The sequence below is a fragment of the Osmerus mordax genome, chromosome 20 (assembly GCF_038355195.1).
Source record: "Osmerus mordax isolate fOsmMor3 chromosome 20, fOsmMor3.pri, whole genome shotgun sequence".
In the NCBI taxonomy this organism is placed as follows: domain Eukaryota; kingdom Metazoa; phylum Chordata; class Actinopteri; order Osmeriformes; family Osmeridae; genus Osmerus; species Osmerus mordax.
The window spans coordinates 11689242-11704816 of NC_090069.1; the positions used below are offsets into that span (position 1 = coordinate 11689242).

The 15575-nt window shown below is 39.5% G+C and overlaps 1 protein-coding gene across 5 annotated transcripts in view; it reads right to left on the minus strand.

Moving 5' to 3' along the window:
* Positions 1 to 15575, minus strand: part of znf618 (zinc finger protein 618) — a 90783-nt gene that overhangs the window by 16303 nt on the left and 58905 nt on the right. For 3 of the 5 annotated variants that reach the window (XM_067258342.1, XM_067258341.1, XM_067258339.1), the window contains 4 exons: positions 14394 to 14471; positions 13740 to 13784; positions 12517 to 12594; positions 111 to 275 (listed from right to left, as the gene is read on the minus strand). In XM_067258342.1, coding sequence (XP_067114443.1) covers positions 111 to 275; positions 12517 to 12594; positions 13740 to 13784; positions 14394 to 14471 — 366 coding nt within the window. The remainder of the gene's footprint in view (positions 1 to 110; positions 276 to 12516; positions 12595 to 13739; positions 13785 to 14393; positions 14472 to 15575) is intronic. The other 2 variants (XM_067258340.1, XM_067258343.1) reach the window with 2 other exon arrangements.

The following is a 15575-nucleotide window of genomic DNA, read 5'->3' on the forward strand; positions in this document are numbered from 1 at the left end:
AAAATATAAGAATGTGGAAGGACAAAGAGAGAAAGGGGAATAGCAGTGGAAGACAAGACAAGAGTTAGTTCTCCCGAATAAAGTTCAATGAGTTCAAATGTAATACTAACGATTTAAGAGGTTTCGTTGTGTTGGCTGAGGTTGACTGTGAGGCTGGACTTGAACTTGAGTTTGGACCTGGGCTTGGGGCTGAGTTGAATTCCATTGCTGGTCCAGTGATGCCTGGCCTGGGGATATCTTTGGAGAATCCACTTTGGTGTGGTTCTCATTATCGGCTGTTGGGACAGAGAGATGAATTGTGCTAAAAGTATACCCCAAAAACGTATTTGTGAATTGCCAATTGAAAGGAGTAAGTACGCCCTCGTTTGATGACGCCTATAGCAGTGTTACTCATTGCGTGGCTCGCATGGCAGTAAATAATACGGTCATTTGACCTAATGTGAAAATAGGTGGGGCAGCCAGAAATCTGTCCCAATGGCTCTCTATGAGAGCACGCTGCAGTTCCATCTTTCACCACGGATGAGAAAGTTGTGAGGCGCTGTAGAGCTAGGTAGGGCTCAGAGACAGGCTCAACCCGGCACTTAATACGCACATTATAACAACAACGCTAGCTTAGCTACGGTTATTTCCAGCTTATATTTATAGTGTTATATACAGACTGAAAATGGAGTCAGTCTGTATATAAGCTACAAGCAACAAATACAACATGAAGTAAAGGAAATGCATGCATGCTTCCACTCATCCCAGCATTAAGGTGATCCAGATTTTTTGGTCACAAAATATACAAATTAGAAATCTGTTACAAATTTTACTGGTAAATGTTAAAGAATGATACCCCCCCCAATGTTCAGGGATGACAGATTGATAAGCAGAGAGACATGCTATTTATGACTGGATGTAACATTTGATACTTTGCAGTAAAAGTGGCTCTCCTATTGACTTTGTCCTATCATTGTGGCTCTCATGAATTTTTTTTGGAAGATCACTGGCCTAAAGCAATGGAAATCAGGCTACACCGTAATAAATGTTTTTGTAGGCCTAGTCTACACTTAAACAATTGTAGCTTATAACCTTCCAGCTGTACATACTGAAATCAAGTATCCACTTCAATAATGTCTTTCTCCTGGATAGCTGGCCAGCATTTCACCAAAACAGAAAACCATGCTCATCATTGCGGACGCCATATTACTGGCGTCCACAATCTTTTGCAGAGTCCGCTTGTTTTTAATGAGTTTGTCATAGAAAGCGATGCACTTTGTAGGACTATTTAATTTTTACAAACCACTCATCAGATACACAGCATTTCAACTCCTCACAGTGGCGCGAAAGTGAACTGAAAGTGCATTGTAGCTAATAACATTCCAGCTACACTGAAAAAAAGTATCCACTTTCAATATTATCTGTCTGTTAGTTAGCTAGCCAGCATTTCATCTATAAAGACAAACCAGTTGTTAAAGAGCTTTGTGGAGCTAAGCAAAGCGCTATATAGCCTAAAGTGCAGCTCAACGCTACGTGTCGTGCCAGCTCAACATGGCTGAAAGAGTTTCATCATAAAACTGGCAAAAAATATTTTTGAGGGATTTTGAAGAGCTTATCCAAACAACCTGAAACGCGGAACTGTTCTCCCTTGGGTTCTGAAACAAACACCTGCAAAATTTGAACTTTGCACAGTGCCTGGTTCTCAAGACAATGGTGGGAAACTTGCTGCCCTAAAATCCCATTCAAAAAATACACAGGCAGACAGACACATATATTCTAATACCTATGTATTATAAGAGTGGTAAATAATTGTTCCAACATCACATTACAGTGTTTCCACTATATGCACCTAACGGCGTTCGGTGCATGATTATAATAAGGACGGGGTTTGAGAGCGTGTTCACACTGCAGCGTATTTTAACGCTCTGCACCGCTTGCCTTCCCACAGTACACCACACTCGGGGGTGTGTTAGACAAGTAAATGCAGAGTTGTAGTTCTCTAAGGTCACTGTTGTAGTCATGGCCAAGCGTGCAGATTTGTGTTCATGTACTCACAATATCGATCAAAATACCACTTTTACACAACATTTATGTAAAAATACAGAATTCTTATCAGTGCAAGATTACAGTAGAATACATGTTACGCCACCGGTCACTCAACCAGTCGTTTGTAGGCTGGACTAGCGAGCTAGCAGTGGCACAGAACAGTCACGTAATGTGACGAGACTGAATTTAAAAGTAGGCTATAAAAACACACTAGGAACACTGACGACATCGGCAACCATGCACTATTAGTTTAATGTAATCTTTAAATTCAGGCTCGTCACATTAGTAACTTTGTTCTGAACAGAACTGGGTGTGCAGACACATACGAAAAGTTTCTCCTCCATCTTGAAATTGTAAAACCTAGAAATGTTTATCATGACCAACGGTTGCTACGTTATAAGAAACAAGAAACCAATCCGATTGGCCAACGCTAGCGTTTTCACGCTCCTCATTTACATAAAGTTGAGAAAATCCAACTTGCAACGCTCCGCTCGCCTTCCCACAATGCCCTACGTGAGCATCAACGCCTGGTTTCATTGAAAATGAATTGGAAGTTGCCGCTCCGCACCGCTCCGCTGTAGTGGACACGCACCGTAAGCCAGGGGTTTTCAAAGTGTGAGGCCCGCCTCCCCTGTGGGGCGCCAAAGAGTTTCAGGGGAGGCATGAAAAAAGCAGGGATATATATAAAAATAAAAATACATGCTTTCTGGAAAATAATGATTTGGTAGATGAATGGAATTACATACAGAAATATATATTTTAATGCAATTTGATAATCACTCTCTGTCCTGACAGCGGATATGTGAAATTATTTTGAAAGGAAACATCTAGTTAGCTAGCAGTGAGAGCAACTTTACCCAGCACGAGAGAAAATAGGTGTGTTTGACATTGGCTGCGACTGCCTGTAATTGTTTTCGCATTAGAACTTGCTCAAACCAGTGCATTGAAATTTGTTATTGTGCATTGAATTATGTTCTCTTTTTCCAATCTGCAGATTGATAATACAACCAGAACTCAATTAAACTTCCGTTAGTTAAGAGGCGGACTTAAACCCTTTCTTCAACAATAGTAGGCTATCGCAGTCTGTCAATAAAGGCAACGGTGGAGGCTGCTGGTCTTTCAAAGAGAGGGAGCTAATTTTTGGACTACATCATAAAAATTGTCAATTTATTTATGTTGGCATTAGGTTAAACTGAAACAAGGAATGTGGTGTATAATTGTATGAAATGTATGATGAAAATTGGCTAGCAATTTCACCAAGCAAATACCAAGATTTAGGTTGCATCAGTTTTTCTTTCGACTACACTTGCAAAATCCGCGATGGGACTGAGCTCTAGTGATGTGTCGTTCGTGAACGATTCGTTCATTTTGAACGAATCATTAGTATGACTCTGGAGTAACTAGTAGTCTCAGAGAGAGAGATTTGTTCATTTTCTCGTGGCTGAGAAAAAAAAAGTTCAAATAACAAAACCTATAATTATCACTGGTGAACAAATAAAACGTCTTACTAAACCTAGTCACGCGAAAGTGAATGAAGTAAACAAATACTTTCTGTTTCCTCTTCTGAGCCTATGCAAGGCACGTGAAAAATGATTCGTTCATTTTGCCTTGGTCTTCGGAAAATTTTTGACGTGACCTATATAGGCTCAGAAGAGGAAACAGAAAAGATTCTTTTTACCTCGTTCACATTCGCGTGATTAGGTTGAGTAATACGTGAATGATATTCGTTCACAATTAATAATTACAGGTTTTGTTATTTTGACTTTTTAGTACTTTACTTAAAGTTAAGTGCAGTGTAATTGTTTGACGCGATAATTAAATGCTAGTGTGAAATGGATATTGGATCTTGGATATTGTCAGTAAATGTAAAAATAAAAGGTCAACTGACTGTGATGGCGTTGACATGACAATAATTAAGAAAGTAATTGAGGACATTATTCAGCCTCTGACTTACATCTGTAATCTGTCATTTCAAGTGGGTAAATTTCCAGAAAGATTTTAAATTGCAAAAGTCATTCCACTTTATAAATCTGGGGACAGACACCATTTCACAAATTATAGGCCTGTTTCTCTGCTTCCGCAATTTTCCAAAATTTTGGGAATTTTTTTTGTGTGTAGATTGGATACATTCATTAGTAAACATAAACTCCTTTCTGATAGTCAATATGGATTTAGATCGCAAAGATGTACAGCAATGGCAGTCCTTGAATTAATAGAAGAAGTCACTAGCTCCTTAGACAAAAAGAAATCTGCAGTTGGTGTATTTATTGATCTCAAAAAGCATTTGACACAATAAATCATGAAATATTAATCAAGAAACTGGAGCGCTATGGTATCAGGGGAGTAGTCTTGCACTGGATGAAAAACTATCTAAGCAACAGGCAACAATTTGTGCAAATGGATGACTGCCAGTCATCTTGCTTGGACATGTCTGTGGTGTCCCCCAGGGGTCAGTATTGGGACCAAAACTGTTTATTCTCTATATTAAGGACATCTGTAAAGTTTCTAAAATACTTAAATTTGTTTTGTTTGCAGATGATACCAATATATTTTGTACAGGTGATAATTTGCAGCAGCTTTTGGCTGAAATCAACTTAGAGTTATGTCAACTTAAGATATGGTTTGATATTCATAAATTATCTATAAACTTGGATAAAATTAAGTTCATGTTGTTTGGAAACTGCAAAAGCAAAACAAATTTGCAAATCCAAATAGATGATGTGTCGGTGGAGAGAGTTAATGTGATTACGTTTTTGGGAGTGATGATAGACCATAGGATTTGCTGGAAACCGCACATTAAATACATTCAGTCTAAAATATCCAGAAGTATAGCTGTTCTCAGCACTGCTAAACATTTTCTAAATTATGTTGCACTACATACTCTATATTGCTCACTTATCTTGCCTTACTTGAGTTACTGTGTGGAAGTATGGTGCAACAACTATAAGACCTTGTTGAGACCGTTATACACATTACAAAAAAGAGCCATCAGAATGGTTCATAAGGCAGGATTCCATGACCATACCAACTCATTATTTATAGAGTCCTGCCTCCTCAAACTCCCAGATCTGGTGGAATTTCAAACAGCACAGTTGATGTATAAAGCTAGAAATAAACAACTACCAGATATCATTCAAAAACTGTTCACTGATAGAGTGGGGGGCTATGACTATAGGGAAAACCTTAACTTCAGAACCTTGAGGGTTCGAACTACCTTAAAGAGAATGTTCATTTCAGTCAGTGGCGTGAAGGTCTGGAATAAACTTCAAAAAGAGCTGAAGCAAAGTCCAAGCATGAGGCTGTTTAAAAAAAGGCTCAAACGGGTGATTTTCAATAGGTACTGTGATGAAGAGGGGAGGTGAATGGTATCACTTCTCAGCACTGTTTATATGTGTGTATGCTATGTGTCTGTATGTGGTGCATTTAGGGGTGCTGGCCCACTTCACTTCTCCTGGTCCTCTGTTGCTGCATCCTGAGACTGCAGTTGTTGATGTCTGGATTCTCTCGCTGGGGGTTTGGGGAGGGTCTCTGTACTCTGTGTGCTGAGGTACAAGGGTGTGAATGTGTATTTAGGTGTGATCGTCTCACAAGGGCCTGCTGTAGCGTTGTTGTTATAGAGGTTGAATACAGTTTGGTATGTGGATATGTATGTACATGGATGTATGTACATATGTGTATATGTTTTTTGTTTTTTTTGTTTTGTGAATTTTGGATAAAAGCATAATAATCAAACAGGAAGGTTGCTATAAGGGCATTTAGAAGTAGAAGGGGTATGAATAAATACGTTTTGCTTTTTCATACCCCTTTTCAGACAATTTGTATGAATTCATGTCATATCTGAAGGTATATATATAATTACAAGTTTATTCAATTGGAAATCTTGTTTAAATGATCAGTTTCAAAATGTATTTATGAATATGTAATGCGAGGCTGAGCTAATACTGGTGAATATGTATATGTTGTTCGGGATTGTTCTTTTCTTTTTATAACTACTGTTTACCAATCACTTTTGTGGTAAATTGTCTGACATAAATAAATTCATTCATTCATTCAAATTCATTCAAATGACCATTTTGAACAAACTGTCATGATGCATTATTTTAATCGAGGAATTTCTTTTAAATAGTCTTTTCTGGTTTACATCCAGGCTTCCATGAGAATATGAACAATGTTTGCAGTGGACGTTTTTAGACCAGGGAATTGGCCAAAAAAAATTGAGCAACACCCCCCCCCCCCATTTTAAACGCATTTAAAATGTTAACACAATAGTAAATATTTGACCATGAATTTTTTGACATTTTAGGGAAAGCCGATCTTCCCTTGCAGTCTTAAAGAAATCGCCACTGAAAGGCAAATATTTAATTCAATTGCACTGTTTGGTCCAGATTTGAGCATTGGCGAAACTGAAGGTGTCAGAATAAATACAAAACACGCATCAAAGTTGTCGTGTGTGAGTATGGCCAATCATGAAATTGTTGTGTCGTCATCAGAATCCATGCAGTTGCTCTTGAGAAAATGCGCTCGGCTACACAGCCGGCAGTTCTCGAATCAATCTCAAGGTACTTTGATGGATACGTCACAGTGACCGAGCCTCGGCGCCGTCTCGAGTCGGACAAAAAGTCTAACCAGAATTCACTGCTTCATGCAACCGGCGCTGCATGAAGTCGAACACAGCAGAAGGCGTAGAAAGTATGACGATGTATATTTAAAGTTGGGATTTTCTTGGACAAGGCAAGCTGATGTTCCAAAGCCACAATGTGTGTTCTGGCTAACGATAGCATGAGACCCTGGAAACTCCGCAGGCATCTGAAGACCAAGCACCAAAGTTTGATGTTTAAGCCGCTAGAGTTTTTTAGGTCAAAGCTAAAGGAACTAAAGACACAGACGAAGGTAGTCGAAACATTCAGCACTACAAACTGCAAGGCAACTGAAGCATCATATCTCGTAGTATTTACCTACATACTAATTAACCATCAGCCATATTATTGATTTTTATTAAAATGAGAGATCGTTTAGGACTTGTGTTCAAAATTAACTTTTTCAAACCCTTTATGGCTGCAACAATTTATTTTTAACACAGTGTTATTGTTATTATTAATGAAATTAATATAATGTATTTTACTAAAATGGGGGAGGCCCCGGTGACTTGATGTTCTCTGATTTAATTTGATGTTTTAATGTACTTCCTTTCCTGTTATAAATCAGTCAACCTTGGTATCAAATTTATTTTACTCTACAAACCAAACCATTTATGAATGTTGTGAAGATATATTATGAAGTATATGCAAGGTATGAAAAATTTAAGGACACCATCCAAAAGTTACATCACCTTCACACCTATCTGTGAAAAAGTTTGGACAACACCCAGGCCAATGACGTTGTGTCCTTGGGCAAGGCACTTCACCCTACTTGCCTAGGGGGAATGTCCCTGTACTTACTGTAAGTCGCTCTGGATAAGAGCGTCTGTTAAATGACTAAATGTAAGGACCTGATCAATGAACTATCTTACTTGCCTCAAGACACTTCCCCTTTATTCGGATTATAAATACCAACAACAAACTAGAGAGGGTACAATTTCTGGGGAAATTGTAGGGTGTGCTTGCTTGCATCGGTTGCAGATGGGTCCGTTTATTAAATGTAATTTTTTAACTGATATATTTGTATATTTTATATAAAAATGCCTACTTATTATTTATGAAGATTGCATAGATTTAAAAGCATAGCCCACATTTGTTTCTGCTCATGTACAATTCAAAATACAAAAAGTGAAGTGTAGCATGTCCCTGTACTTACTGTAAGTCGCTCTGGATACGGGCGTCTGCTAAATGACTAAATGTTATGAAGAATGAACCTAACCTATATGACTTAAACGTCACCTTAAGTTTTTCCCTTCTACAGTAGTGATATTTTCAAGCATTTAGCCCACTCATATGGCATTCATTCATTAAGAACCAACTTTGAAACAAGCTGAACCCCCTTGAAACAAGCTATTCTAAGTAGTGCTAACAACGTTTTCACCAGCAGTATTTGATAGAATAGCGATTGAAACAGTACAGTACCATCTGCTAACTGAAAATATACCCCCAAAAAACATAAATAAGCTTGACATTTATTTAGGGGGAAATGGCTAATTCAAAAGAAGTTTGTTGGAAGCGATCATTGTCAGTAACAATGCCAAATACGACCATTTGATCTTAGACTAGAGCCCTGCACGGTGGAGAAGCTGACCTCGGTAAATTGTGCTAAGCTAGCCTAGCTGCTGTTGCTAGTGAAATTTAAGAGGATTGTTTGAATGCGCCGGAAATGAAAAACGTTTCTTTTGACATCAAGTTTAGGCTGTGGCATTGAAGACAGCGACACACCACACAAGCTTGAGTTTAAATACATTATTTAATGTGAAATTACTTACTGTACATGCAAGTCTTGAATTACTTAAATGTATGATGCTTCCAGTAGCCTACTGTGCGCAACAGTCTTACTACATCTATGCACGTTGTTGTTATGCGGGTAGTTATGCGGGGGGGGGGGGGTCACTACCTCTCTGCGTAGTGACTGAGATCGCTACAATATATATGTGAGAGAACAATTGTTGTGCTCGCCGAAGGCAAAAAGGATCTCGCCAAGCTCTTGAGATTCAACATGATGAGTCAATGGTCAGATTAGCCTCTGACGCAGGCTCTATCTCTGTCCTGGTTCTCCTGGACCAAAGTGCAGCATTTGACACTGTAGATCATTCAATCCTCCTGGAACATATTGAGAATTATGTTGTGATCTCTGGTACGACACTCCAGTGGTTTACATCGGATCTATCTGACAGATCACAATTTGTCCACTATGACGGCCGCTCATCCAGGAGCTCTACTGTAAAATACGGAGTACCACAGGATTCTGTCCTAGCCCCTCTGCCATTTTCTCTCTACATGCTGCCTTTAGGAAACATAATTAGAAGCTCCGGAGTACATTTTCACTGCTATGCAGATTACATCCAGCTATACATGTCCCTAAAGCCTGGAGAACTACCACGCGGTCTGGAAACATGTGTTTCTGGGAAAAGAACTTGGAAGACAGCAAATTTCCTGCTTCTCAATTCGGATACAACAGAGGTGCAAATTTTTGGACCTAATAAATCCAGACATAATTTATCCAATCTCACCTTAAACCTAAACGGCATCCAAGTCTCCCAAAGATAGCTAGTAAAAAATCTAGGAGTCACAATGGACCCAGACCTCTCGATCGGGTACCATACTACGCGTATTCCCAAAATAATAAATGTTTACATCTACGTAACGTAAGAAATTTCCTCTCAAAGGATAATGCTGAAAAACTAATACATGCATTTGTTACATCCCGATTGGACTACTACAATGTATTATTCTCTGGCATCCCAAGCACCTATATAAAAAATGTATAGCTGGTGTAAAAAACTGCTGCTAGACTACTGACCAGAACCAGAAAGTATGATCGTATAACATCTACTCTCTTCTCTCTACACTGGCTCCCAATCCAAGCCAGATCTGATTTTCAGTCATACTACTAACTTACAAATCTCTCTATGGATTAGCTTTATTTACTAATAAAGCATCTATATGTCTGCATAGGTATCATATAACTTGAATTTACATATAAAGTAAACCTGTTTCTATTATTGTTTCTGTTGCTAGTTGGAGATGACAGGGGATGGGGCCATAATTTTTCATATTTTAGAGTTTCTCATTCCTGGAACAGATTTCATGTTACAACCGAGGGGGGCTGGCGCTGTCTTAGTGTCTAGGGCTGCATCAAATACACTTTTTGGTCTGCTAAATTGCAGCACTAGTTCACACTTGACCGGTGGGGACCTCGTTCTTAATATTACTGTAACTTTTAGTTTCTCCTTGCATTCTCTAATTCTTGCTCTCCTCTCTGTCCCCCCTCCACACCTCCCCTGTGGTGTGGGGGGTTTGAGCTGTCAGCATCTGCCTGGTCGTCGGTCTGCCAACGTTGGACCTGGTCGCCAGTGGACATCGATCTGTGACTGTCAGCCAAAGCTGGATCGAGTCGCCAAGTGGACATCAAACTACCTGACGGACAACACCGTGTTCCTGGTTCCTTCCCTCATCCACCTGCCTGTGATGCTGGGACGATCACAGTCCTCCAGCCCTGTGGCTACCTCTGCTTAAACTGACATGTACCAACTCTGACCCAAGTCAGACCACCACTGGATGTTGATGTTTCAACACCAATTGACACTTCCCTGTTGTATGACTATGTTTAGCCTGTGTTCTGTACCTCTTTTTCACCAACCGTCTCTGGAGTAGGAGATCCCTCACTGAATTGCTCCTCCCAAGGTTTCTTCAAACCTTTTTCTATAGTAAGTTTTTCTGGGAGTCTTTCTTGAGGGTTTAGGTTGGTTGAGGGGCAGTTCTATGGGCATATGTGAAGCCTTCTGTGACATTGCTTGTAAAAAGGGCTATACAACTACATTTAGATTAATCATGTTTTTTGTACATTATAGTGACTGCAACACTTTCTGGATGATTCTGCAGAAGTAACCAAACGCAATTCTAATTGCAACACTGAGATAACCAAACTCAGTCTCACCGCAGATTAATAAAAATACTTTCACGAAATAACCTTTTGATAGTATAACATTTTTTTTTTTACTACAGCCAAGATTTAAAGGGCCCATGACATGACAGGAACATTTTCAAATCGGAGCGTTTGAGCTTTTATTTTCTCAAAGGCGGAGAAGAATACCCAGGGTTTGGTTTATACCTATCAACATTTCTAGCCACTGGGGGACCAAGGGCAGGCTAGGGAAACTCATATTAATGTTAAATAACCTCCTAAAGTGAAATTTTCATGTCATGGGACCTTTAAATGGACTCCGCTTTTGACCCACAACTTCGACACACCTGCGACTAGTTATATTTCTTACTTGTAACATTGGCATGAAGTAATTGATATTGTGTGTCTTTTCCATCTGACCCATTGTAAATTTTTACTTGCGTATTCCCTCATGTTATTTGATCCGCTCTACACTTAGATCAAATTCATTCCTTCAGACGAGACTGTTTATTACATATTAAACCTATTAAAGGGAGTCAGGTGGCTGAGCGGTTAAAGAATCGGGCTAGTAATCAGAAGGTCGCTGGTTCGATTCCTGGCCGTGCGAAATGACGTTGTGTCCTTGGGCAAGGCACTTCACCCTACTTGCCTCGGGGGAATGTCCCTGTAATTACTGTAAGTCGCTCTGGATAAGAGTGTCTGCTAAATGACTAAATGTAAATGTAAACCTGGGTTTCCCTGATGTCCTAACTCAATATCAGGGTTGTGCCCCCCTTTAACTAAATAACTGATTATAGATCAAGTATATTTATTCTTAAACGAGCAAGCCCCGCTACACATGCAGAATTTATTTTCTCCCTTGTCCCTTACACGTAGATATTTCTCCAGACTCTCAGAATTATTTTAATATAATGTATCTACAGTGCAATTATGCACTGTAGATGATGATATATTCAAAATCTTCACAATTTTATGTTTTATGGTTCCGCAATATGTAGATGAAGGTTTTTGCAGATTGGTGAACCTCTGCCTGTCTAAGATACTCATTTTATACCCAATTATGTTACTGACATGTCATTTTACCTAGTTAGCTGCAAATGTTCCTCCAGCTGTGTATTTTTTTGTAACACTTTCTTTTTCCAGCCTTTTATTGCCCCCGTCCCAACTTTTTTGAGACGTGTTGCAGTCATCAAACTCCAAATTACCTTGTTGTTTCCTTAAAATAGTACATTTCCTAAGTTTAAACATTTGATGTGTTCTCAATGATCTATTGGGAATGACATGAGTTTATGAGATCAATCTAATCATTGCATTCTGTTTATATTTACATTTTACACAGCGTCCCAACTTTTGGGGAATTGGGGTTGTATAATGTCATTTATGGTGGCATCCGGTCACATTGTGCCTCCCTACAACTACCTCCTGCCAACCCATGTAAAATGTTTTGATCTGCCTGAACTTTGATTATGCCAAAAGATGCATTCAGTCACTCCAAACCATGTGGGAAAAATAGTCTGATGAGACAAAGGTTTACATTTTTGTAAAAGATTCTAAAAGAAAATACAGCTCATCATCCGTGGAACACCATACTTCACCGACTGTGAAGCATGGTGGTGGTAGCATCATGCTTTGGGGCTGCTACTCTTCAGCTGGGTCAGGAGCTCTTGTCAAGATAGACGGGATCATGAATTGTCTTGATGTGCAGGTTTAGTATCCACAGAAACATTAGCAAAAGTAGTTATCTAAAAGTACTTGAATCAAAGGACACTGAATGGCTACTATTTCCAAGTATATATTGAGCAATTAGCCAGCCATGCTAGAACCCTAACTAGCATTTCAAAAAAGAACCACACTAGACAATGCAAATCACACCCTTTAACTTTTGTACACTATATTTGTAACTCTTATCTAGTAAATCTCTCTTTCCAGGTGCTCTTCACTCACCAGCGTGGGACTGCATGTGCTCCAGTAGGTTGTTGTAGAACTGAAACTGGATGCCACAGGCTCCACATGTGTATGGTTCTAAAAACACAAGACCCAGAATAGTGTGGCTGGTTTAAGAGCTTAAAACACAAGGCGTCAGTGGACCTGCCCATGTCAACACCCCACAGATCTAAGACCATGCCTTTACCAGGTATGGAAGGAGAAAGAAATGCCTGCTAATAAATACAACTAAACCTTCTTTATAAAACATATTCACTGATGTTGATAGGTATAGTTTTACGCTTTATATTTATAGGAATGGAGTTTGAACTCTTGTAGTACACTTTGGTGTACAAATAGATTGTTGTAATACATTTGTCTTCACTGATACATTTTCTCCATACTTTGGTATGCCTTATGCTCTGATTAAGTATGAGTCACCGAATACTGAGTGTTTTGTACTGAATTGCTGTTATGACAAGACTAAAGCTTGATTTATACTTTAATGTAAAGGGTCCGCGGACACTGCAGAGAGCCCCACAGGGCCGCACAGCCAGGCCACAAAGACTGCCTGCCCCAGCAAAAAAATCTAAAAGTGAGTAACTAGTGCATATGTCAACTGCGGAGCCACACAAATGATGATTGGTTGGATGGCGGAGGGAGGGTTTACACAGTAGTCAAAATTAGACTTCATGTATCAACAAAGACGAGACATCATTTAATTTCACTAGTTCTCTCAAATGCGTCATTCCACAAAGTTTTTTGCGTTGTCCCAGATATAGCTAAGTAGCTATTATATTATTTACCAACTACATAGTTACTTCTTCTGTGATGTTTTTCCTGCTCTAAAAGCAGACACACCATCATTTAGCATCACCTTGTGCAAAAGACATAATGGCTAGCTACACCAAAAGGCTGCACAACTATAAATACTGAGCAGTTCTCCGCACACCAGCACATTACATTAAGAACGCAGACCAGCAGAAGTAAAAACCAAGCTTTACTCTTAACATGCCAATATTCAAGGGGTCCAAATCTAGCTTCCCTAATCAAATATTACTGTCTCAGCAAAGACAGTCTCGTCTGCATTTCAAAAAAGAAATGCAGACGAGAACAATGACAATTGAGGTCCAAAATTATGAATTAATTTGAACTAGCCATAAATGTTTAATGGGAATAACAAACTACACAAAAGATTTAGGAATTGAATGTGTGAAGAAGCCAGCATGGGGTGTCAGACTCACTCTGTGATGCAGAGAAAGAACCAGCCACTAGGGGGCTTGGAGTACCTGAGAGAGAAAGGGAGAGAGGGAGGTTCAGAAGAAGCAAGGTTTCAATATTTTTTCACATACCGTATTTCTTCAATTAAACGCCACCCTCAAATAAACGCAGCACCAAAAATTAACATTGTGTAATAAACGCCGCCCTCAATTAAATACCGCACCAAAAAACGGTTATTTAATTGATTAAATTGAAACACAGTATTTAATTCACAAGTAAATCACAAGTGTACAATATAGCGAGGTAGCTGACTTCGCCCCTCGCGAATTCGTCTTTCATCAACCCAAAGTTTGCGTGCTACAGATCTGTTGCGGCTGGTGAGTGCTTTCTGCACAGCTTTCTGTTTGAAAGCTAAAGTGTGAGAACATTTCGGCATGCTATTTCAGATTTCTACACAATGTAGACACACACGAGGCTTCAATTTTACACTCGGCTTTGTGTTTGACCTCCCTGTCTATTCTTTGTTTGTCTATGGCCGCATTGCAGCTACAATTCACTAAATCTCTCTTAGTAATTAAACGCCCCCCCTCGAATAAACGCTGCCCTTGAATAAACGCAGAAGCTTTTGATCGAAGAAATACGGTACATTCAAACATGTTACCTACTGTAATGCTCACCACTTGAATTCTGTGAACTGGTGATGTCAACCAAGCTGGATTGCATTGTGCTCTCCATTTTTCGGAGGAAGGGACCATCTGTAGGCAACGGACAGAACAGCCAAGATTAAAGTTTAGTGTGAAATGTGTACATGAAATCCCAGTTAAGATTTTAAAAATCCTTTAACATAGTGTTTCCGGTAGGATTTCTTTTAGCAGTTTTTTAGCCGAATATCCATAAGTTAAAGCCGGAGCAAGAACAATCTTTGCTGAGTTTTGTTGGTGGTCATGTTGTTGTGGCCCTCCTCCCCACGGGGTTCGGGAAAAGTTAGATTTTCCAGCTACGGCAGCTAGCTCTGTGGTGAAGGAGTTGGCTAAGGCGAATGCTAGCGATTGGTTATGGCAGATCAGAGTGGCTCTGGGCAGATCCAATAGTTTTAAACTTCAACAGAGTGCCCGCCTTCAAGGAAGTTAACGCTTGTCAATGGAGCGATCCCAGACCCTCTGTACAAATGAAATGTACGAGGGTCTGGTTAGGACCAGGCTAGACTTTAGGTGCATCAATATGCAAAACTAAAAAGATTTGATTGACAGACAAATCTCACTTTCTAAATGACAATTTGGATATGGGCTGTAAAGAACAAACTGTATGATTTTTTTTATATACTGATGGTTCAGATGAGGTCAGCTCTGGTCTGTCTGCTAAACCAGCCTCAAGTAAATTTTTTTGAAGAGGTTGGTCTATAAAGCTATGGAACTATAATCTTACACTTTATGATTGTAGCATTTATTAAAGTATATATTTTTTTTTGCCACTGCCAGTATCTTAGCTGGAATCGCGATTCCAGCAGTACAATCTGTAAACTGAAAATATGTCCGCAAAAACGTAAACAAGTTTGAAATGTATTTCTGGAAAAATTACTAATATAACAAGTTTACGAGAAGTGATCATTATGTGTCAGTAACAACGTCTCTGTCTGAAGACTAGGGGGTCATGTGACCGGCTATCTGCACTAGAAGTAAGGAGACTTTATTAATCCCATAGGGAAATTGTTGAGACCTGGGAGAAGCCGGCTCTGCTCCGTTTTGCACCCTTCAGACCTGACCCTCAGACTGATAAGTAAGTTGTACAGCTGAGCTAACTAGACTACCGCTGTGTGGGATTGCAGGGGCTAACCAGTACGAAGGGTGTACAAAATTACA